This window comes from Myodes glareolus, chromosome 18, assembly GCF_982192425.1.
Source record: "Myodes glareolus chromosome 18, mMyoGla1.1, whole genome shotgun sequence".
NCBI classification, from domain to species: Eukaryota; Metazoa; Chordata; class Mammalia; order Rodentia; family Cricetidae; genus Myodes; species Myodes glareolus.
The window spans coordinates 32,266,399-32,291,880 of NC_142043.1; the positions used below are offsets into that span (position 1 = coordinate 32,266,399).

A 25,482-nucleotide genomic window follows, 5' to 3' on the forward strand; every position below is an offset into this window, starting at 1 on the left:
TATACTTCTTTATCTAAAATTCTTTCTTCTAGAAGCCAGGGATTGTAATTATAAATAACTTGCAAGCAATCTAATAGTTGGGATACTTGTACTCCTTCTTTCTTTAAAAAATGATGCAGGATCTCGACATAAGGCAAGGCCTTTCCTGGTTTCTGCCCTGTTGTTCTCACTCACCTCCCCCTGTGAGGGTCCCAACTATGCCATCTTGTATCCAACATAAGGTCCCGGTTTGGGCGCCACTTACATTTATCACTCTAGAGGTGGTGGGACCTGGAAGAATGGAGCCAATAAATGAGGTGGACTAAAATCTCATGCAATAGCCAACTTTATTCAGAGCATTGCATCAGACAACTTATACTCTGAGGGCTAAAAGAGGTTAAAAGAGAAAAATCTGTTTTGCCCTGAATATAATACATTATGAAACAAAAAGAACAATAAAAAGTGCAATAGTTTTCAATGGAGTTAAATTTTATTTAATTAAAAGTAGCAAATGTTGCATAATTTATTTCATTGAGAATAACTGTTCTGTACGACTGCACGGTTATCAAGCACCCTTTACCGAGTACTTCCTGGGTGTGCTGCACTTTAGGGATCCCCCTCTCCAAGCTTCGACATCACCTTACACACTCAAGAAGCAGAGTCACACCGGGCATGGTGGCACACACCTTCAGTCCCAGTTTTTGGGAGATAGAGGCAGGCAGATCTCTGAGTTCAAGGCCATCCTGATCTACAGTTTGTTCCAGGATAGGCAGACCTACACAGAGAAACTCTGCTTTGGAAGAAAAAAGTAAGAAAAAGAAAGGAAGAAAGTGAGATAAAGAAAGAGAGAGGGAGGGAGGGAGGGAAGGTGGGAGGGAGGGAGGGAAGGAGGAAGGAAGAAAGGAAGAAAGGAAAAAATGTAGTTTTATATTGCAAAGTAGTCAGGTGATCTGCCATCAAGTGAAAAGTCTCTGAAGAATATTTTATCTTTTGTTGATTCACAAAATGACATTTTTTCCTGTGCCATTATTAAAGCAGTATTTTTTTCCCAAGTCACTTCCCTTCTGTTAGAGTGGAAATAAACATGTTAAAATTAAGCAGTTTAGCATCACAGCTGGTCAACCACGATGTTATGCCCTAAGTGTACTTCAGGTAATATTGTTGTTGAACATTATAATCCGTAACTAGTACACTTTGGACAATGAATATTGGGAGGTATGTCTGCTTCACAGACTAAGAGTCTATTATAAGATTTGCTGCATCATTTTAACAAACAAAAAAGGGATTTGGGGCTTTTAGGATTGTGTTCGGACAACTTAATATTGAAAAGATTTTTACGTTTTTGTTTTTTTTTCCCCCATAATCCTATTTACCTTAATGTTATAGCATCACCACTTGGTTAGATGCGGTTATCATCACTTAGGCTCACTTTGCTCCTTTTGTATCTGTAAACGTATTATTTCAATTGTATTTTCCACTCAACGCACTTGCTACATTCAAAAAGCAAACAAACGGCATCATGGGGAATCACCGATGGCAATAATGCACACAGTCTGTGGAGGACGTTGACTGATCTGGAGGGCAGATGCTTTTGTTGCTGTGATAAGAGCTTATATTATCTTAAAGTAGTTGTACGGGGAAGTATCTGGGGCTGTGAGAAATGCGTATTTCCAAGGAAACCATATCGCATGCGTATTTGACAGACATTCTCTGGGTTGATGCATCGCTAGCAATTAGTATGGACTCTGCATGCAGCTTCTTCAGCCAGTCTTTTGCTCCACCAGGAAGGCCATGGGTTCTACAGACGCCACACAGCCGGTCTCTGATGTGCCTCAGATTCTCCAGCAAAATCCAATGGTTGACATAAAACCAAACATGCTTTATTTTAAGATACCTGTAGTAATAAAAAAAGCAAATTTCAAAGAGGTGCAAATTTGGGTTAAAGGTAAGAATTATTGTTATTGAGATGTACTGTGAATTGGTTTATAGTTTATTTGGAGGAATTCCAGGGTAGAAAACACTTCAATATTTTAAATTAATTTTTACTTGAGATGATTAAATTGTATTAGCTAAATTTTAAAGCATGGTAAAATGAACCCCTATACCCATGAAGCATTTTAAAAAGTCACCAACAATTCTGTAAAACATTTTAAAGTAATGTTTATTGGTTGCTTAATGGCGGCTACCAGTTCTCCAAACCTGGTTCCCCTGACTCAAAACCCAGAAGAGAAGAAAGCAGGTAGGCGATCCTCAGACCCTCACCCCCCACACCACTTCAGATCCAGCCCCGAGTCTCACCCCCAGTTCTGCAGCAGACTGTCCGCTGTGGCCTCCCCCTCCTCTCTGCCCTGTCTCCAGCAGATCACACAGATCTTCCACAGCCTCCCTCACAGCTCCATCTCTGGGTGTCACCCTCCAAGTCCCTCAGGCATTCCCTGAGGACCTGCTGGCCTCTGCCAGGGAAGCAGGCAACCACCTTCACTCTCTCTCCTCTCCTCCAATTCAACCCCACCCAAATCTAATTCCCAGCTCTGTCTCAGGCTCTCCTCTTCCTCTACCCCCACTCACAGGGGACTAAACAGATCCTGGGCACACCCTGCTTCTCCCCCTCCCCCACTGGGGACTCCTTTAGGCCACCCTCTTCTAGCTCCTCATCTCTATTCCTAAATATCAGCTCCCAACAGGAGAAACACATTCTAATCAGAGCCCCCAGAGGCCATACCTGGCAGGATCCTAGAAGCATTTCCTACCAGGCAACCCATAGTCACCAGACTCCCCTAAGAACCAGAAGGGGCAACCAAAACCAAGGATCAAAACAATCACTCTACAAAGACAAGACCAGATATCAGTATCTAGAATTACAATCATCCCAAACCCGGATGCCTCGCCCCCAGTAAAATCCATTACAGCCAGAACAGTATGTTTTAACTACAGGTCAGTAATCCTACCACAGCAGGCCCTGACTATTCCAACATAGCCGAAGCGCAAGAAAAAGATCTTCAAACAGCATGTGTAAACAACAGGAAATCAGCAATCATTGGCCATTGATATCTCTCAATATCAGGGATCTCAATTCCCCAGTAAGAAGACACAGACTAACAGAATGAATGTGAAAACAGGATCCATCTTCTGCTGCATCCAAGAAACAACCTCAACATCATGGATAGACACTACCTCAGGGTAAAGACTGGAAAAAGATATCCCAAGCCAATGGACCTAAGAAGCAAGCCTATCATAGCCATTTTAACACTGACAAAGTAGACTTCAAAACAGAAACAATCAGAAGAGATGGGAAAAAACAATACACAGGGCGAAAAAAACCCTGTGGGGTGTAAAAACAAAAACCCAAACACTAGTACAGCATAAATCACATACTGATCCTCATATAGTGATAATGACATCAGTACCTCGCTCTTGCTAATACACAGGTCATCCAGACAAAAACTAAACAGAAAAATGATGGCGCTGACACAATATACCCAATGTACCTAACAGATAGTAACAGAATATTTCACCCAAACACAATGGTTGAATAAAGAAAACTGCCTTGGCCTTTGATAGGGCAGCCCTTAGATGGGCGGAGAATACAGAACTGAATTCTGGGAGGAAGAAAGCAGGGTCAGAGAGCTGCCCACCATGAAGCTGCCAGGTCAGATATGCTGAATCTTTCCCGGTAAGCCACGAGCTCGTGCTGACATACAAATCATTAGAAATGGGTTGAATCAATATGTGAGAGTTAGCCAATAAGAGGTTGGAGACAATGGGCCAGGCAGGGTTTAAAAGAATACAGTGTCCGTGCAATTATTTCGGGGATTAGCCAGGCGGCTGGGAACTGGGCGGTAAGTAGCCCACTCGCCACTCATTTTGCTACAGATACCCGATTTTGATAAAGAAGCCAGAAATACACACTGGCTAAAAAGACAGTATCTTCAAAAAATGATGCTGGTCAGAAAGGTTGTCTGCATGTAGAAGAATGCAAATAGATCCATACTTCTCAACCTGCACTAAACTCAGCTCCAGATGGGTCAAAGACCTCAACATAAAACTAGGTACACTGAGCCTGATAGAAGAGAAAGCGGCAACAACCCTGAACTCATTAGCAGAGGAAAAGACTTCCTGAAAAGAACACTGTTGGCATAGGCACTAAGATCAATAATTATTACATAGGACCGCACAAACCTGAGCAGCTCCTGCAAGGCAAAGACACCATCATGACAAAGCAGCAGGCCACAGAGTAGGAAAAGATTTTTACCAGCTACGCATCTGATAGAGAGTCAGAGGTAGGGGGATCATAAGTTCACTGTGATACTTGACTATACACTTAGTTCAAGGCTAGCCTGGTCTACATCAGATCCTCCATCAGAAAACAAAATCAAAAGCAACAAGACAATATCCTCAAACTGGTTTGATATTCCATCTCAAAATATTGTTTGTTTAAGAGACTGTTTTCCAAAGTATGTTTTGGACACCTCTGTTTTTTTAAATTTTATTAGTTTTTTTAAAGTCAAATGGCTCTCATCACAAGAACAAATGCCAAGGAAGCCTGGTGAGGATGTTAGGAATGGGGACCTCTTTGACATGACTGGTAAGAGTGTGAGCTTCCACAAATCTAAGACATAGAACACCTGTCTGTTCTAGCTATACCAGCCCAGGGAACGCACCTGGAGGATTCTAAATTCGCATGCCATGGAGGTACGTGAACATCCTTCCTTGTTGCTAAACTATTTGCATCGGCTAAGATACAGAGACAGCCTGGGTGTCCATCGACAGGTGACTGGATAAAGACAATGTTTTACACACACGTAAGCTTAACTCACCTGCAAGGAAGAATGAGCTTGTGATGTTTGCAGAAAAAGTGAAACTGGAGGCCATCACAATAAGCAAAATAAGACGGACTCATATGTATATTTTTCATAGGCATAATCTAGGCTGAAATTCATAGACGTGCATATGTATGCAGGGCGTGAAAGTAGACAGGGTACAGTCATCTTGGAGGAAGAGGGGGAGAAACAACAGACTATATGTGCCACGGAAGCATGTTTGTGGGGGAAAGAGCACACCAAGAGGAGAAAGTAATTACATGGGAGGGCAGAGAAAAGGTAAGAACATGGGTATGGAAAGGTCATACTTAACCCCATTTCTTTGTATGAGTATAATAAAATTAATTTCTTAAACACAGAAAAAGTTGAAGTCCATGAAGTCAAGTGGCTTTCCAAAGCCCACAGATCAGACTCTTCAACCGGATACCCTGTCCCCGAATCAACGGTTGTGGTGGCTGATTTTATGTGTCAACCGTGGCACACTGGTGATCCATCAAATTTCCGCTCAGGTGCTTCCGCGAATGTATCTTTATATGATATTACATATTAAATCATTACTTGAATAAAACAGAATGTCTCCTTCTCTGTGAGTGCAGCCTCTTCCAAATAGTGGGGAAGCCTTAAAAGACTGACGTCTGCTGAGGGAGAAGAAACTTGGCCTCTGCTGGCCTTCAACTCTGACTCACACAGCGACTCCTTCCTGGTCTCCACCCCACCAGCCTGCATCTTCAGCTTGCCACTCTTACAACTGAACGAACAAATCTCTTGAGAGACTCTCTCCTCCCCTACTCTCTCTACCTATGAATATAACTGATATACACCCTATTGGTTCTGTTTCTCCAGGGAGCTGTGTGCTATGGTGTGACCCAATGTACGTGGCCCAGTGTTGGCCATGCTGGTGGTTTGTTCTCACCATGGTGAGGCGGTGAGAACATGGTGAGAACATGAAGGGGGCTTAGTGGAAGGAGGCTAAGCTATCCGGGGTACCCCTCTGGGAAGGGTTTCACTGTTCACTCGGGCCTGGAAGTTCACTATTGCAAGAGTAGGCTGCTGAAGAAGAGTCTGGCCCTGAGTCCCTGGCTTCCCATGCTGCGTGTGACACGTGACCTCTCCTGTGTGACATCCCACTACTGTAACACCATCCACGGTGAGGTCCTCCCCAGGTTGAATACAAAGGCCATCCAGATCTTAGACTTTCATCCTATAGAATCGTGAGCTAAGGAAAACTCCCTTTACACTCCACTCCCTGTGCACTCATTTTGTTGGTTTTTAACAGGGCCCCTGAACCTATTAGCACAACTGACTCCATGATGGAAGTGCTATACAGGCCGTGAAACTCAGCACATAGCACCACCTGCCAAGACGAAAACAAAGACTTAATCCGCTAAAGTCCAAAGTTCTGGGAAAGTCTCTAAATGTGCTAGCTTTGCTTTTCGGCTTCTGTGGTTCTGCTTCTGGCTAACCGTTCTTGTTAACAGAAGTATGCCAACCCAGGGCATGTTTTTCGTGCTGAGAAGCTCGCCCTGAGAATGGCTCAGTGCTACCCTGGGATCCCGAGGACCCAGTGTAGTCTCCAGCATGGTAATGAAGACTTTCTATTGGCTTAACCCCATATCTGAGGAGTCTTCTCTGGTGTGCTTCCCAGGACAGTTATAGGAACGGAAACGGACCAATACAGAAAGAAAACCTGATGCTAATGCTGTCTCTCGGTCACTAGTCACATGACTCTGACAGTTTATTTGATTTCTTCAGTTTCAGTTTCATTATTTCCAAAATAACGAAACCACATTGGACTAGGGCTTCTTAGCTTCAATGACGACATGGGTGGATCTTTGCCAGGAGGAGGGGTGAGAGGCTTTCGAATGAGTTGTTTGGTGGCACCGCTCACTGCTAAATGCCACTAGTGGTACCCAGATGTGAAAGCCAAATGACCTCCAGACACTTCAAAACATCCTCTCATGGGAGCAAGAGGACAAAATATCCTTTGACCCTCTGTTTAAACAACGTTGTATGAAATCATTGTTATAGCAGAAGCATAAGAAATATTCTGCAAGAGTCAGGCAGCATTGAGAATTTCAGAAGAAAGCTCTTTGGCCTTTAGATGATACAGAAGTGATAGCCTAGGACTCCTCAATCCTTATAAATTAAACCTTCTTTAGCTCACATGAGACACAAACAGGAAGAACTAGGAAAAGGCCTTTTATAAGATCGATTATCTGCGAGCTCTTAGCAATGTTCATACAAGCCACTAGAGGGCACTCAAGGGACGAGAACAAACTGGTTTTTCAAAAGGAAGACAGGGCTTAGCTCTTCTCTCAAAGAAAGGAAACTTGACTGGAAAATAGCGGTCCTTTCAAAATCACATCAACCAATGACATCCTGAGCCAGACACAGCCACACAGAAAGAAAGGCAGACTGTTAGGCTTTGGGGCGCCCAGTAGACATCTGAATCTCTCTGTTGACAAGAATGCTAGCAAAGTCATTGTGTTAGGGTTCCCGAGAGGAACTGATAGAATGAATATAATCATGACTATATTGAATATATATGTATAAGTACACACACACACACACACACACACACACACACACACACACGGGATTTATTAGAATGCCTTACAGGCTGAGGTTCAGCTAGCCAGCAATGGTTGTCTACCAACAGAAAGTCCAAGAATCCAGTAGTGTTTCCATCTACGATGTTAGATGGCTCAGCTGGTCTTTAGTATACAGTGGAATCTCAAAAAAGTAGACCAATGCTAGCGGAAAGATGAACACGCCACTGAGAGCGAGAGCAAGCAGGCAAATGGAGCCATCTTCCTTCCTCCAGGTTCTTTACACAGGCTGCCAGCAGAAGGTATGGCCCAGATTTAGGGTGGGCCTTCCTACCTCAAACGATTTGGTTGAGAAAAAAAATCCCCCACAGGTTAGTCCATCTGCTTTGGTGTTAGTTAATTCCATATGTGATCAAGTTTACGACCAAGAATAGCCACCACTGTCATCTTTCTGAAGAATGTTTTGGGTGTTGGGGTGTGCCTAAGTAAAACCTTAGTGCGGTTTGCCTAAGTAAATGTGGTCACTGTTAGGCTCTTGAGTTAAATGACCCAAAAGAGAAAATTACAGAGGCATTCCAGTAGATGGCGCTGGGGCTAATTCAGGAAGCCTGTGCCAGAAACATCCTGTAAGAACCTCTTTCCCAGCAGCATCTTTTCCCAAGTCTTCAGGACATAATTGGAATGACTTCAAATGAAAGATATCTCAGACTTTAAACCAAGTTTCCGTCCTAGTGCTGATTTCCAATCCTGACTCAAGATACACATTCCCTCCTAGTCCAAGTAACTTGGCATCACACACGCACACACACACACATACACACAGACACACACACACATAGACACACATACACACACACGTACATGCACACACATATACACATAGACACACACATAGACACACACACACACAGACACACAGACACACACAAAGGTCCAGACCCAGGAGGCAAAGGAACAGATTTTGTTCATCAAACAACAAGTGCCATTTATTTCAATTTTGATGAGACGAAGTCTTGCCTTAAAGGCCAGCATAGTCTAGCACTACATAGCTCAGGCTAGCCTAAAACTCAAGAGTCTTTTGTTTGTTGGATTACAGGCACAACCTACTACGTCCTGCTCCTTTGGTTTGATTTGAATTAATGCAGATTAAGGTGATTTAATCACACTGTTATTGGCAAAAACAAGCAAAACTGACCTAAAAATCTTCTAACATTCATTCACTTTGGTGGCTGTTATAGACAGAGATGTCTGTTGTGTCTTTGCTTGGCAGTTTATGGTATTAAAATGCATAGAATGCGGGCATTATGATACTATATGGAATTCTGAAATATAATAATGTGCTCAAAAAGAGAGCTATATGAACTTGAAGAGCTGGCTATGTAGCAATAGAAGAAACATGGTCATTATACACCAGGGAGACCAGGTGTCATGGTTTGAATAGGAATGGCCCCCACAGACTCAAGTGTTTGAATTCTTGGCTCATAGAGAGTGACAATATTAGGAGGTTTGGCCTTGTTGGAGGAAGCGTGTCACGGTGGAGGCAGACTTTGAGGTCTTATGTGCTCAAGCTAGGCCTAGTGTAGCAGTCTCCTGCTGCTGCCTGCCGATCAAGATATAGAACTCTCAGCTCCTTCTCCAGCACCATGTCTGCCTGCATGCCACTATGTCTCTTGCCATGACAATGTTGGACTAAATCTCTGAACTGTAATCCAGCCCCAATAAAATGTTTTCCTTTATAAGAGTTGTCAGGGTCATGGTGTCTCTTCATAACAATAAGACACTAAGCAACCTGAGGTCAATATAAGACGTTCTGAGGCAGGCATAAGCAATAATTTCACAGAAAGAGATAAAATTCACCATGTGGTTAAAGTTAGGAACACTCAAGGGATAAGAAGGACATAAATATCTTCACTTGCTATAATCTTCAAGGTAACCTAGTAGTGCACTTGAGCATAAAGACTCTACTGCTGCTATTACAGGGCTTTTTGTTGTTGTTGTTTTTGCCTATTTTTAAAAAAATATTTATATATTTATTACATATACAATGTTCTGCCTGCATGTATGCCTGCAGACCAGAAGAGAGCACCAGATCTCATTACAGATGGTTGTGAGTCACCACACAGTTGCTGGGAATTGAACTCATGATCTCTGGAAGAGCAGGCAGCACTCTTAACCACTGAGCCATCTCTCCAGCCCCCATTTTTGCCTATTTTTAGAAGAAAAAAAAAGCTTACTTTTACCAGAGCTGAACTTATTGTGCAATAACGTAGAAACAAGACCCTCCAGGATGGTGGGGGTGACAGCCATGGGCAGGAGACGGAACTACTGCGGTATATGGAGCTCCATAACTTTTGTGAAATGTGGTAATGAGGAATGAAGGCAGGAAAAGTCACATAAAAGGTAGCATTTAGGCAAAGAGCAGGCAAAACAAAAGTCAAAGACAGCAGAAAAGTTGAAAATTGAGGATTACGTCAATGGTATAGCACTTGCCTAGCAAATGCGGGGCCTGGGTTCAATCCCCAGAACTGCCCACGATGAAAATAGAGGATTTGAAAAATGGGGTTAGGATGGTGAGACAATTCAGTAGGTAAAGGCACTTGCTGTCAACCAAATGGCCTGAGTTCAATCCCCAGATCCCGGATTGTGACAGGAGAGAACTCCTGTAATATGTTCTCTGACCTTCGCAGCTGACTGTGGTGGGCACATGGGGTCATGCGCGTGTGTGTGCATACAAAATAAATAGATGTAAAAAGGGGTGGGGACTTTCCTATCTCAGTCTCACATGAGCCTCACTGTGCTGTTGGTCCTTCCCACCTCCGTGACTCATGGTTAAACCAGGAATAGTACAAGTGTGTGTGTTTGATCTTCACAAATTTCCCATGAAAACAGTGGATGGTGTATCAGTTACTACGACAACCGTCTGGCACAATCAATTTAAGGGGAGAAAAAAAATCCATTTTGTCTCTCGGTTGTGGGGATTGCAGTTCACGACTGATGGTCCTGTTGTTCCTGGGCCTATGGTGGGGCACAGCACCAGGGAGAGAGTGTGGTGAAGAACCTCATGGAAGGAAGGCACAAAAAGGTAAGAGAAAGAGATCAGGGTCTCTCAGGCTCCTTCAAAGCCAGGCCTCAATAACCAGGAGACCTCCCATGAGGCCCAGACTTCCAGAGCTCCCAACATCTCCCCAAAGCACCAACTAGGAGACAAGGCATTCCATTCATGAGCCTTTGGGGGTACACTGAATCGAAATATACAACGATTCACTGTGAAACTGAAGTGGCCAAATTCCACTTCACATGTTCGCAGACGGCAATGCCTGACTTTTGAAAAAAACATTGAATTATAACAAATGATTTTCATCTACCAATACCCATGCCAACATACTAGAGGTTCGGTCAGGGAAAGAGACAGTTTTCTGACAGAACTCAGCACTTCCCAAATCTAGCCCCTTCCCCAGGTCTCCTCACACTCGCGGAGGCACCTAGTAGCATCTCATAGGCCACGAGGGTCCCCCTAGCTGAGCGTCTGGAAAATGTCAGCCCACAGATAACTGCAGAACAGTCTTTGTTAGGTTGAGGCGCATGAGCATTCGGAAGACGTACCATTAGGGTCTACTTAATATCCTGAGAGTTAAGAGTTTTGCTCACATTCGGCTTCTTGGTGCAGTTATTCAGTTTCTGTCCTATCATCCTTCTGATGGAAATGTCATCTGCACTGGGAAACACCTGCTTCGTTATTCCTGGAAAAGATCACAGCGGCATGCGAGATCATTTTATGAGGGGTTTGCATCCTATGAACTGAGGCAAAGCATGGTCTGTCTCAGATTTACAGACGTAGCCCGAATTGCCAGGCATGTTTAAGCAGATGGATGCACCCAGGCTTTGGAAGCACAGCCAAAGCTAACGGGAAGCTGACACTATAAACACATTATATATGCACGTCTTCCTATGACATCATTCAGTTGTAACTCTCCTGCTTGCTATGGACTGCATGCTTTTAGCGCTGAGTGTCATGGACTGATTTCTATTTATTTCTAACGTTAGTCAAAATAAGTTGATCACTTGTTAACTAAGAAATGGTCCATCAAGAGCTTGGTCAGAGATGTTCTAAATTTTTTCATTGCTTGTAAAACCAAACCAAATCAAAACCTGGAAAAGGTAGATCATTGTTTTTTAAGGCGGTTCACTAATTTGAAAGCTATGTGGTTAAAATGATCTCTTTCCAGGAACAAACAATACACAAATGATATAACTAAGAAAGAAATACAAATTGTTACTGAAATTTTAATGGTAAAGTTGCTACTTTCTGAAGCTTTGAATTTTATTAACTTGAACTTCTCAGTTTAGACACTTTACTTTTAGTTTGACATCCATTTCTTCTTTTCTTTTTGAGATAAGGGCTCCTGCAGCCTAGGCTGGCTCCTGACTCTGCTATGCACACAAAATGATGTCAAACTCCCGGTCCCCCCACCTCCACCTCTCAAGTGTTGAGATGACAAGGATGTACCACCACACCCAGATTTAATAACCATTTTAATGAAAAAAAGACTGTGAAAATCAATGCGATCAAATTATCACCTATGATTTCTTGAACTTCATTCTGATTCATAGCTGGTTTTACAACTTTGTCTCTTGAAGTAGAGGATTTTGCCCCAGTCAGACTGTGTGTGGCCATGTACTCAGTTGTGTAAAGAACTTGCATTAAATCATTAATAAATTTCTGAGGCTTGCTCTTATTACAACGTGCAATCTGCCAGTTTTCAATCTTGAACTAAAAAATAAGAAATGATAACAGAGATTAGAAAAAGAGAAGAGATGATACCCGGAGAAACAACAAGACGAATTAAGACATACCATAAAACATCAGCACTCTTTAAGGTGGCATTTTGCACTTTTAGTACATATTTTATATTTCAGTTGGAGGAAATAGTAACATGTGAAATATCTGTTTGCCTTTATGAGGTATCTGCTAGGAATATATGCAAATTTTTCTTGGGCCATCTAAATGTGATGCCTTATAAATAACCCTATCTGCAAAGTTTCATACTTATGTTTGTAGAGTCATGACTCTCAGAAGATGCGCCTTCCTAAGCCCTGGTTCCTGTGGATATGTCACCCCACTGAAAATGTACAAACGTAGTGAAAGTTAAGCATTTTGAAATGAAAGATTACTCTAGATCAGTCAGGTTGGCTCAGTGAGACCTTAAAAGCCGATGATGGGGGTAGAAGAGAGGAGCAAAAGGAGAAAAGGGACAGGAGGAAAGATGTGAAGTGCGGGGCTTGACTATGAGATGGTGGGTGGAGCCACCAGCCCAGTGTGAAGTGAGCTGGTGGGTGGAGCCATCAGTCCAGTGTGAAGTGAGCTGGTGGGTGGAGTCATCAGCCCAGTGTGAAGTGAGCTGGTGGGTGGGGCCCTAAGTCCAGTGTGAAGTGAGAGATTGAATGGAGCCCTAAGCCCAGTGTGAAGTGAGACATTGGATGGAGCCCTAAGTCCAGTGTGAAGTGAGCTGGTGGATGGAGCCCTAAGCCCAGTGTGAAGTGAGCTGGTGGATGAAGCCCTAAGCCCAGTATGTAGTGAGCTGGTGGGTGGAGCCCTAAGCCCAGTGTGAAGTGAGCTGGTGGATGGAGCCCTAAGCCCAGTGTGAAGTGAGCTGGTGGATGGAGCCCTAAGCCCAGTGTGAAGAGAGCTGGTGGATGGAGCCCTGAGTCCAGTGTCAAGTGAGCTGGTGGAAGCCCAGTGTGAAGTGAGACGGTGATGGAGCCCTGAGTCCAGTGTGAAGTGAGCTGGTGGATGGAGCCCTAAGCCAGGCATTAGGGGTTTTAGAAATAGGGATGACCAATCTGCAGCCAGGAAGGAAGTGGGAAATTCATTTCTAAAAGCACTAGAAACCAAATTCTATAATAATGACGCAAATAAGACCAGACTTCTCAGAATCTCCCATAAAGAATGTTCCTACTTGCACACTGATGCACACCAGTGAGCCCTCAATTGGATCCTGAGAACATAAATTCATGTGTGTGTAATCAGTAATTTGTGGTAATCTGTTCTACAGCAACAGGAAGTTATATACAAAGATTCAGATACTCTATTATTAGACCACTCATTCAGTACCACCATGGCAGAGCTATTTTCTTAGGCTTATTCCTGATTTTAACAAAAGTTTTACATTTTTACTTCCTGTTTCTGGATCAGGGAAAACGTAAATAGCTGTGGTCATGAAGTATACAGAGGCCCACAGTTCTCTCTGTGACACAGTTTCACCTTTAATGTAAAAGTCTACTTCTATAACCGATGCAAGAATATATAGTTCAAGAGCTGCATTTATTCCCAATGTTTGCTTTTAAATTTCTAAATTCGGTGTCTGTTTCACAAATATTAACTCTCATCATTAAAATAAAAAGATTCTTTATACTAGGGATCTAATGATCGGGACCTAAAGCGGCCAAGATTTATTGTGACGAGCGCCCACCGCTCACCCTTCTTTGGCTTTTGTGCTCAGCAGTTTTCAGAGACTGGGGAGGGATTCCGACCTACCTGCTTCTCACCAGGAGGCTGCTCCTCCTCGGCCTTCAGGGAACTTGGGGAGCTGGAACTAGAGTTGGAATTACTGCATAGAGAGGCAAAAGAGTCTGGGGAGGAGTTGTTGGTTGATCTCCAGAGAGTAGATGCAGGTGTGGACGCCACTCCTCCACCCTTTAGCAGGGTCTCTGCCATTGCAACCAGTTCTTCAAACTGGGTGACTGCCTGTGGTAACACTGAAACAGCAGGAGGAAGCAGCATTTCACAAGCACATTAATAGCAGTGACATTTTCATGTTTTTCAGTGTGTGTGTTGCAAAGGCGGTTAGCCACATAGTGTTCTGCCTGCATATATGCCTAAACTCCAGAAGAGGGCACCAGATCTCACAATAGATGGTTGTGAACCACCATTTGGTTGCTGGGAATTGAACTCAGGACCTTTGGAAGAGCAGTCCGTGCTCTTAACCTCTGAGCCATCTCTCCAGTCCCCACATTTAACTTTTTGTTACAATCTGCTTGATAAGGAGTTTCAAAATGTTGGCTATATTTGAATGTTTATGCATCACTTTGAATTAAAAACAATGTTTCAGTCTGGTAGTGGTGGTGATGACACATACCTTTAAATTCCATCACTCGGGAGGCAGAGACAGGCGAATCTCTGAGTTCGAGGTCAGCCTGGTCTACACAGTGAGTTCCAGGACAGCAAGGGGATACACAGAGAGATCCTGTCCAAACCAGAACAAAACAAAACAAGCCAAAAACAATTTGAGGGCATGAAGCTCTCGTGCAGAGACATAGCTGATACCAGGACCAGTCACATCCTAAAGACCCACAGTAGGCAACGCAAGTGTCAAGATACAATTAACCATGGGTTGTGAAAAATTGTGATTGTTTAGGCAAGAAGCCAATTCCATCCAACTAATAAACTTGTGGCACTGTGACTTGAACCTATGTTGTCACATATTAAAATGAATTTTGAGGATAAACCGAATTATTCTGCTTCTTTTTTGTTTTTGAAAACTTACACATTCCAAGTTTCATTCAGACATGTAAACTAGTCTTCTTGCTATAGCTTGCTTGTTTTCTAAGGACAAATAGCTTGTCATTGGAGCTGGAAGAAACTTTGAACTTTGCTCAATTTAATTCCTCGCTCAATGGTTGAGGGTGCTGCTTGTAATAGCGGGAAAGACTCTGAATTCCTTTTTGGGGAGCATTTTTATTTTTATTTATTTATTTTTTAATATTTTTATGTTTTATTTAACTTTATTTTATGTGCAATGGTGTGAAGGTGTCAGATCCCCTGCAACTGGATCTTCAGACAGCTGTGAGCTGCCATGTGGGTACTGGGAATTGAACCTGGGTCCTCTGGAAGAGCAGTCAGTGCTCTTAACCTCTGAGCCATCTCTCCAGCCCCCGGGGAGCATTTTTATTACGCATACTATTGAACTATAATCTTCACAATAACTGATGATGAATCTAAATCAGTACATGTATGCTGTGTTAATAGGAAAATCTTAAAAATAAATTTATTTATTTTATATCTTGGCCACAGTTTTCCCTCTGTCATCTCTTCCCAACCCCTTCCTTTCTGTTCCCATCTCTCAATCTAGTCCACCTCCATTTCTGTATAGGAAAAGGCAGGCCTCCCATGATATCAACAAAACATGGCATATCAACTTGTAGTAAGACTAAGTACCTCCCATGTATTAAAGCTGGGCAAGGTGACCCAGTATGAGGTGTAGACTTCCAAAGGCAACAGAAAAATTTAATAAAGAAAATCTCCTTGTTGTTCCTTCAGTAAGTACATTCAGCACTCCCTGTGTGTTGCCACGAATCAGTCAGATATTACTGAGCAAGGTAAACCCTTAGATTTCCCTACTGCTAATGGTGGCCAATCCTTGAGAACAGGCCTAGGGGTTTATGCTAATGAGGTCACTGGGCGGGGAGCCTTCCATACCCGGTAATATGAAGTAGAGGCTGGACACAGACAGAAATCCGAAAAAACCCACCGTATGACAGAGACATGAGCAGTCAGCCAACCCATTATACTTACATAACGAAGCTGCCAGAAGTCTTTGGGTACCAGAGCTCTGGGGAGCTTCCTGAGGGTCAATATCCTATGCACAGACACACAGTGACCATCACAACAATTTTCTATTTGGTAGCCTAGACTCCACCTCTTTCTCTTCGTCTACTTCGCACCTCCATCCACCGAAAAAAATACAGCTGTGACTATAATGGGTTTCAATGAGTTCTGTGAGTTTTCTCCATCAAATTATCAAAGGTGAGGGTGATCTTGGAAAAAATACCAAATTTGCACTTGGTGTCAGAAGTCTTGGGCAAATTTACCATTCTGGAGGCCGACTTGTAGACCCAAAGAAATAAAAACGTCTAAGTGCCAGGAAGAGGAATAAGCCTGTTGTGACTTTTATATGAGACATCACTGAAGGTTAATTCGATGAATGGGTGAACCCCCAGCTGGTTGTGGAAACTTTAAGGGGGTGGGTCTAGCTGGAGGAAGAGGCCCCACAGCGCATGCCTTTGTGGCATAGTCCCCGGCTCCTGCTCTGCCCTCTCTGCTTCCTGTCTATTCTGACACCAGCAGCTTCTCCGCGCAATGCGCTCACTCACTCTAGGCCCAGAAACAGAACCAGGTGCTCACAAACTTAACCCTCTGCGACCATGTGCCAAAGAAAACCGCTCCTTCTTTAAGCTGCTCCTGTTAAGGTATTGTGTCAGAGTCACAGCAAAAGCAATTAGTACAGGGATTTGACCTAATCCAGAGCAGGGAGGACTCAGCTAAACACTGAGCTGGGAGCTGGAGGTGAAGCAGGAATTAAAAAGCCACGGAGCAGGACGGGGTCATCAGAGGCAGAAGGACACACGCTCTGCACTTGAAGACTCGAAGGTCAAAACCGGGATGTAGAGAAAACAGAATCCAAACACGAAACGAGGATTTTTACTGGTTTCTCTGACACAAAGGATGGACATGTATATATCAGCACAAGTTGTTCTCATGACTACTTTTTTTTAAAAAAAATTTATCTCTGCTGGTCTTTACTATTGTCGTAATTAGAACCACACTGACACACAGCGTTGTAGCCCAGCTCTCCTTCCAATAAGGCTGGCGGGTGAACGTTTGGGCCATTTCGTTAGCTCTGCTCAGAACACATGGATTTTGAAGTCGAATTTACGTAGTCAAAAGGAGAAACGAAGTAAGTGAAGGGGATGAGTTTGAGCCTGAGGGCTCCTCATGAACTTGTGAGGGCTCCTCATGAACTTGTGAGGGCTCCTCATGAACTTGTGAGGGCTCCTCATGAACTTGTAGAAAAACTCCTTGCTTCAGAGGTGCCCACTTCTTTAGGCAGAGACAAGCTTTGTTTGTTCTTGAAGTCAACATAAGCAGCTTCAAAAATACACCCTCCATTTTGCATTTTAATCTTTTGCTCTGCATTATACCCTAAAATTCATTCACACTGTGTGCATAAATAATTGGTTACTTCTCTTGCTAACCAGCATTACACTACTCTGCAGTTTATACTCTGTGATGAATAATCAATTTATCTATTGATAAATTTACCTATTGATGAATTGTTATACATTTAGCCATAGAAGCCTTTTTCCTTGAATGTCATAGTTTAGTACACTTTCAACTATAACTCTTTTTTTTTTTTTTGGTTTTTTCGAGACAGTCAACTATAACTCTTATGAGGTTAAATATATGTGTGTTTGATTCTTGATTATTTGAGTTTCTTTCATAAATATGTGTCAGACTGTTGGAAGCCATTGATGGCTGGTAGAGGTTGCAGTCTACCACAGCCTGGTAGCTTTGTTTAAGCTCGACAAGGCAGAACTCCCTCCCTCCCCAGAAAAGCTTCCTGCTTTCGACTCAGTCTTATCTGGAGGATGAGGCTAGGAAGGCTGACTTATCTCAAGGGTGACCCTCGACATAGTTCCCTGCAAACACTCTTCCCCTGTGACTCACAGTAATTATGCAAGTGCTCTAGGCATTTTGATGGGACTCTGCTGTCACGGACAAAGCCTTGTGGTAGGAGTCTGCCACTTAATGCAAATTAGGGTTTGTCCCCAGGCTCCCCAATCTTATATATTCCTTATACTCAGGAATAAAATGGAGCTGATTCACCAGAAGTCTGTCTCCTGGAGAGATGTCTCTGCTCATGTTCATGGGCTGGTATAAAGTTATCTGCTGTTGCTATTGCCTCCTGCCCTCTCCACCTGGTAGCCGACAGGCCGAGAGGGCAAGAGGATCCCTCTACATCTGAGCATGGGATACTAGTATTTTTGTTGTTTTGCTTTGTTATAATACAGGGTCTCATGCAGCCCTGACTGGCCTCATGCTTACTAGGTAGCTGACACTTGTAGAATAATCCTTCTGTATACTGTAGGAATATATGTCACTGTGATTGGTTTAATAAACAGGCTCACTTTTTGTAGCTGGGCAGGAAGAGGTTAGGCAGGGAAAGCCAAACTGAGAATGCTATGAAGTAGAAGGGCAGAAGGAGCAGGATGAACATTAATAAAGGTACCGCCATGAGGCACAGGGTAAATAAGGAATATGGGTTAATATACATGTAAGAGTCACCTAGTAATAAGCCTGAGCTATTGGTTGATCATTTATAATTCATATTCAGTCTCTGAGTTAGTTATCAGGGACTGGGTGGTTGGGACCAGAAATGTCTGTTTACAGAGGCTGGATTTGAACCTTGAACTCCTGGCTTTTTCTTTTCTTTTTCTTTTGAGACAGAGTTTCTCTGTGGCTTTGGAGCCTATCCTGGAACTAGCTCCTGTAGACCAGGCTGGCTTTGAACTCACAGAGATCTGCCTGCCCCTGCCTCCCAAGTGCTGGGATTAAAGGCATGCACCATCACTACCCAGTCAAACTCCTGGTTTTCTTGTTTCAATTTTCCAACTGTTGGGATTTACAGGTAAGCAACAGCCTACCCAATTTTTTCCCTTTTCTTTCATTTATTAAGAACTGACAGAACTTCTAGAGAATGTTTATAAGAATTCTAGTGTAGCAGTTCTCAAACCATGGGTCATGATCTTTTTGGGGATTGAATGAACTTTTCTCAGGGGTCACCTAAGACCTTTAGAAAATACAGATATTTACATTATGATTCATAACAGTAGCAAAATTACAGTTATAAAGGAGCAATGACAATAATTTTATGGTTGGGGTCACCACAACATGAGGAACTGCATTAAAGGGTCACAACATTGGGAAGGTTGAGACCCACTGCTATATTGCATGATGTGTTAGCTATTATTACTAACTCCTTTAAATTAGTAAGCATTTTAACATTTTATTTGTTGTAATTCAAGGCTGTGTTTTGCATACCTTGAAGGTTTGGTCCCCAGAAGGTGGGTCAATCACTGAGAGGTGACTGGCTCGTGAAAGTTCTACCCTTATCAATATATTAGCATACAGGTGGAGTCCTCAGATGTTTGAAAGATTTACTTAAAATTTTTTTTAATTCATGTATAAGTGTGTGTCTACATGAGTCTCTGCCACAATATGTGTGTGGGTGCCTGAGGGAGGCAGAAAAGGGAGCTGAGACCCCCAGAGCTAGAACTCAGGTGGTGGTGAGATGCCTGGCATGGGTCCTGGCTGGGAACAGTGCGAGATTTTAACTGCTGAGTCATCCCTCCACCCCGGGGTTCATAAGCTTATGGCATTATTGAGAGGTAGTAGAAATGTCTAAAGATCAGGCCCAGATGAAGTAGGTCACTGTGGGCATATTCTTGGGGACTGTATCTTATTTCGGTCCCCTCCTTCTATTTCTTTGCCACTGTAAGACAAGCAACTTGATTCTTCCATACTCTCTGCCATGTTTTTTTTTTTTTTTTTTTTTTTTTTTTTTTTTACCTCATTGTGACCCAGAAAAAAACAGATCCAGATGGGCCATGGCTGGAGACCTCTGGAACCACCAGCCAATCGAACATTTGCTCTTAGGCATCCAGTCACAGAAATGAAAGGAGCTAAGCACACGTGCAAACACTCTCCTCTGAGTTTATCTCTTATTGCTATCATGCCTTAAACACACACACACACACACACACACACACACACACACAGAGCGTGGTGCAGGGTGTGTCCACAGTTGAGGTTAGAGCTGAGCCTGGCCTTGCCATATAGGAAGGTCCACTCCTAAAGAAACAGATTTGGGGTGAGTGTTCAGTGGTGCAGCACGTGCTTTACATGAAAAGCTCTGGGCTTGACCCTGGGTGCTGCAATTAAATATGATGAAAAACACGCTCACCGTTTTATTTTTAAGTATTAATATTTTTTTTGGTAAATGTTCACTTTTGTATGCTTTAAAAATTATTATCATTACGATCAATTAAATGGTAAATCACCTTGTGTAAAAATTCAAATTTTTTTTTACAAATAATCTTTTTTTCTCCAAGATATATATTTCCAACCTTTATGTATGTACAAAAGTCTGCGTTTCCCTCATGTGTGTAAGATCATGTGTGTGCGTGCGTGTTCACGTGAAGGTCAGCAGTTTACCTCTGGTCTCCCTGGTCACACTTCCCTTACGGTGGAGGTAGGGTCTTTCACTTGAACCCAGAGCTTGTAGACCCAATCAGTCTAGCGAGCCAGCTTGCTCCCCAGTGCTGGCATTCTAGGTGGGCTGCCACACCCCTCTGGCATTGCTGAGTGTGCTGGACATCCACTCTGGCTCTCATATTCAGGTGGCAAACCCTTTACACCTCTACCTATTTATGAATTGAACTAGGAACTCACACTACTGCTGCCACAGCCCCAAACAATTAATACTAATTCTTAAACAATGTATGTTAAAAACCAGCCAATGTTTAAACTTCTCTGATTATCTTGTGTTTACGTTTGCAGTTGTTTTGAGTAAGGTCCAATAAGGACCATATGATAAAGCTGCTGCTTCTTCTCGACCTAGTTCCTTTTCCGTGTTCTGGTTTTGTCCTTGCAGGTGGGGAAACTGAGTCACTCGCTGTTAAAGCTTTCTCTCAGTCTGGATCTTGCTGGTTGCACCCATCAGGATCTTTATCACGTTTTCTTTTCCTTTTGTTTTGTGTAGATCTGAAGGCTTGCTCAGGGACAGTTGGTTTCTCGCAGGTGGGTGGGTTTCACTACTCAGAGTCCCTTTGTTTTAGGGGACAGCTGAACCAGGATGTGGTTCTTGCCCAACTATTAGCTCAGGTTCTTCTACAAATTCTCAATCACTCTTTGGTTCTCAGAGGTTCATTTCACAACAATGGTGGGACGGATGCTTCTTCTGACAGATGCTGTTGGTTTTCAGAGGAGTAAGTTTTCCCAGGTGACTACTGCATTCTTCTGTCCTGAATGTGAACATGAACTTCTGAACATAGCCTCAAGAATATGGCTCTGTTTGTTATGGTTACCATGCCTCTGCGACACTCCAAGAGTTCCATATGTAGTCATAGGAAGCTGCTCCAGCTGCCACCTTTGTACTGTCTCTGTTAGATTTTCTTGCTTCCTGCTCTGACGTTCAAAGTTTTCTCCCTGACATTCCCAGAAATATGGTGGTGTGTTTTCTGTGTAACGCCTAGCACTGACCTTTTCCACGAGAAACTCGGGGGCTTTTAGTGGGGGAGAATATCTCAGGACCACAGCTGGGTTCTAGGAATATCTGCCATTGGGTTCTTGTTTCCTGGTCCATGCATGTATAATATTAGGAAATATTTGTTATTTTTTTGTTAGTTATTTTTAGACAGAATCTTGCTATGTAGCCCAGGCTGGCCCTGAACACAGTGTACTGCCCAGGACTGCCTCAGATTCCCAACCCTCATTAGCTTCCTCAGGTCCTAAGATTTTAAATGTGTACCACCACATCCAGATGAGATTACTTAATAAAAAATTTATCTTTATTATTTTTTTAAATGTGTGTAAGTATATGTGTCTGTTTATGCCTCAGAGGAGAAACACATGTGGGATTCTTTCAAACTGTAAAATGATTCTTGCTACTTTAATTCATTGAATCTTGAATTCGCAGATCCACTATAAGGCAGGGAAGGGGCCTACACCCCATGCTTCCTCATTACCTACTATGACCCTCTCTTGGTCACTTTCTTTCATTTCTGATTTTGTGTCACCTTACATAACATTATATTTTCCTGGCACAGCCGTTTCCCTACACATTTCATTTTTTCTTTCCTGCTGACCAGTATTCCATCATATACATGCAGCACATTTCACCATCCCTTCTTCTGCTAACGTGCCTTTAGACTGTTTCTGCTTCTTTATTATTGCAAACAGAGAAGCAGTGGACATGGCGTGGGCTCATCTCTGCGGCAGGACACAGTCCTTTGTGGATACCCAGGCATGAGATAGCTGGGCCATAATAGTAGTTCTGCTTTTAATACTTTGAGGAACCTCCAAACTGACTTCCATGATGTCTATGCTGGCTCTCACTCCCATAGAGGTGGATAAGGGACCTTCTTTCCTGCATCTTCCCAGCATCTGTCAGATTGCCTGGGAACGGTCATTTCGAATAAGATGAGGTGACATCTCAAAGTTGTTTGAATTTGCATTTCTCTCATAAGTAAGAATACTAAACACTTTTAGAAAAATAGTTATTGGCCGTCTGTGCTTCTCGAGAACGTCTGTTCACATGGCTACGCCATTTCCTGACTGGCAGTTGGTGCGTTCTGGCTATTATCCCTGTGTGAAGCACAGCAGGTAAAGGTTTCTCCCATGCTGCGGGCTGTCTACCGGTTCTGTTAACAGTCTATGTGCCGTACAGAAGCTTTTCATCTTCACGTAGTCCTCCTGTCTACTAACAATGAACTCTAAGAGAAAGAAATTAGGAAAAACTGGATTCCACTACAGCACAATGAAATTAGGTCCTTAACTCTTACCATGCACAGAAATGAACTCAAGGTGAATTCAATACCTCAAACTAAAATCCCAAATGCTGAAATTGCAACAGGAAAACAGAGGGAACACTTTTCAAGACATTGGGGTTGTCAAGAACTTGTGCACAGAACCCTTCAGTGGCCAAGGAGCTAGTAAAAGAACCACCAGATAGGACTAATGCAATTTAAAAGTTTTTTTTTTCCTTTTTGAGACAGCATCTCAATGTGGCCCAAGATGACACTGACCTGGTCTTTCTGCTTCTGCCTCTTACATGCTGAGATTGTAAGCCCAATTGAAGCCATTTTCCCGTGAGTTAAAGGAGGGAAATAGGGCAGAAGGTGGAGAATCAAATGACTTAAAAGCTTTATTTTTATTTATTTTTACATTTTATGTGTATGAGTGTTTGCCTGCATGTATGTCTGTACCACATCTGGGCTTGGAGTTCAGAGGCCAGAAAAGGGCATTGAATTCTCTGGAACTGGATTACCGACAGCTTTGAGCCTCTACGTATGTACTGAGAATTGAACCTGGGGCCTCTATAGGAGCAGTCAGTGTTTTTAACTGCTAAATTATCTCTTCAGCCCACTACAGTTTTCTTTTTTTGTTCTTCCCTCCCTCCCTTCTCCCCCCTCCCTTTCTTTCTGGTTCTGTGGTCAATGAAACAAAACAAACCAACAACAGATGAAGGCAATAGTAGGTTACCATTCCTGAATCTCCCAGCTTGTGCCAGGCATTGGGTAGAGAAGTTATCTTTATTTCATCCAATTCCCATAGTAACAAGGAAACAACATAATGACCTCATCTTGTAGACGAGGAAGTGGAATCTGGGGGAGGGGGCAGAAAAAGCAGACACGGCAACGTGCTATAGCTAGTGAGTAGATTTGGAACCGAAATCATAGTGTATAACCCTGAATCAGTGCTCCATCAGCAAGTTATTCTGATGTTTTGTCTTTGATTTTCAGCACTTTCAAACCTCTAGAACGGATTACAATAAAGCAAAGAATCTGTTCTCTAAAAACGTCACCAAAAGAAAACAATTATAAAGTTGCAATCTTTAAAGTAAAGAACTAAAGGGCTAATACTTAGTGGAGTAAACATCCTTCTGCTCCCACGTGGCTTGTTGTACTTAAAACTAAATTTGATACTTAAATTTGATATTTATCTCAGGCCAAAGTGACTCATTTCTGTCAACCTCTGACTCCACTCCTGCCCAGCTCTATCATCCTGTCTGTCCCCAGCCTTCTTTGGACTGATAGACTTTATCCCCACTTACTGTCCTAGAGTAGGTGCTATCAGGCTAGTCTGACTGGCTGTGACACCACCTGGTGGCTGGTCCTTCCTTCCTTTCTTATGCCACCTGTACCAGTTCTGTGCACAGCAGCACACTGTTTGTGTGCATTTGGAGTTGCACACCATGATGCTGAGTATGGAGATAACTGCCAGCGAGCTAGTGGTTTAAAAAACACGCAGTGCTGAACTGTGACCGAAAGCTTTCATTCCTGAACAGTGAATATGAACGAGGGCGGCAGCATGTTGGGAGGGCCTGGCAGGAGCTGAAGGGAAGAAATGAAGGTGGGTATGATCATAACACATTGTACACATATATCAAATGCTCAAAGAACAACATCATTATAAAATAAACTGGAACACATACACGGATCCTACAGAAAAAGGAAAAGCATCAAGCCAGGGTTTTTTGTTTGTTTGTTTGTTTTTAATTTCCTTATTCTGACCCTTCTATTTGCTTCTAGACTGTAGTTATTCTTTTTGTATGTGTGTATGAGTGCTGTTGTATTTTTTCTGTAGTCATTCTTAAGCCACTGTTCCTGACACAAAAGCTCATGTGCAGCTTGTGGGACCAGTGGCTCAAAGTCGGTCACAATAGTCCCACTCTCAATCCAGGCAGTGGTGGCACACACCTTGAATCCCAGCTCTCAGGAGGCAGAGGCAGGTGGATCTCTGTGAGTTTGAGGCCAGCCTGGTCTACAAGAGCTAGTGCCAGGACAGGCTCCAAAGCTACACTGAGAAACCCTGTCTCGAAAAAACAAAACCAAAACAAAACAAAATAAAACAACAACAACAACAACAACAACAACAAAACAGTCCTACTCTAGAGTCTTCCTGACAGAAAGGCGGAGCAAGTCCGTCTGGACACCATGGCATATGTGTTTGGTCGGACTAGCTTTTGTTTCCTTCTAGGGCTCGGCATGTAAATAGCTTAAGTTCAGTAAATATCTGTTGAATGCTTCTAAATGATTACAAGATTTGGGACACTGGAAGACAATCTAAATTACGTGTACAATAATTGGATGCTTCCATATTTAAATTTTTCTATTGACTGATTTCTTACAATGTAATTTTTGAGCTCTCTCAGGAACTGATTTCCTTTTCCATTTTTTAATACTGATCTGCAGTAATACAATATTTCGCACCAATCACATATTGTCCCTTTTATCTAAAATGCCAGTCCCTTTAAGGTTTACCTTGTAGCATGACCAAAGACTGTCGGAGCCGACTGTTTTCCTTCCGGATGTTCGTTAGTTTCTCCTTCAGGTTTCTGATTTTGGTACAAAGTTCCTCCTTGGACAGTTCTGCTAAGGGGGTTTCGTCATCACTGGAGGTCTCGCCAGGCAGGAAGGCATTTCCTGAATACGGGTCTCTCTAAAAACAAGGCAGTTCCTTTAACAGCCACCCCGTGCTCTCTATGTCAAAGCTACGTAAACCCACGGATGCCCAT

The 25,482-nt window shown here is 42.9% G+C and overlaps 1 protein-coding gene across 2 annotated transcripts in view; it reads right to left on the minus strand.

The window, feature by feature from the left end:
• Positions 1-307: 307 nt before the first annotated feature.
• Bend6 (BEN domain containing 6) overlaps positions 308-25,482 on the minus strand; it is a 70,961-nt gene continuing 45,786 nt past the window's right edge. The window contains exons 3-7 of one of the 2 annotated variants that reach the window (XM_048430415.3): positions 25,229-25,406; positions 13,884-14,104; positions 11,927-12,119; positions 10,997-11,088; positions 308-1,873 (exon numbers count right to left, since the gene is read on the minus strand). In XM_048430415.3, coding sequence (XP_048286372.1) covers positions 1,865-1,873; positions 10,997-11,088; positions 11,927-12,119; positions 13,884-14,104; positions 25,229-25,406 — 693 coding nt within the window. In that variant the 3' untranslated portion in view covers positions 308-1,864. Of the gene's footprint in view, positions 1,874-10,951; positions 11,089-11,926; positions 12,120-13,883; positions 14,105-25,228; positions 25,407-25,482 lie in introns of both variants that reach the window. The other variant, XM_048430413.3, reaches the window with a different exon arrangement.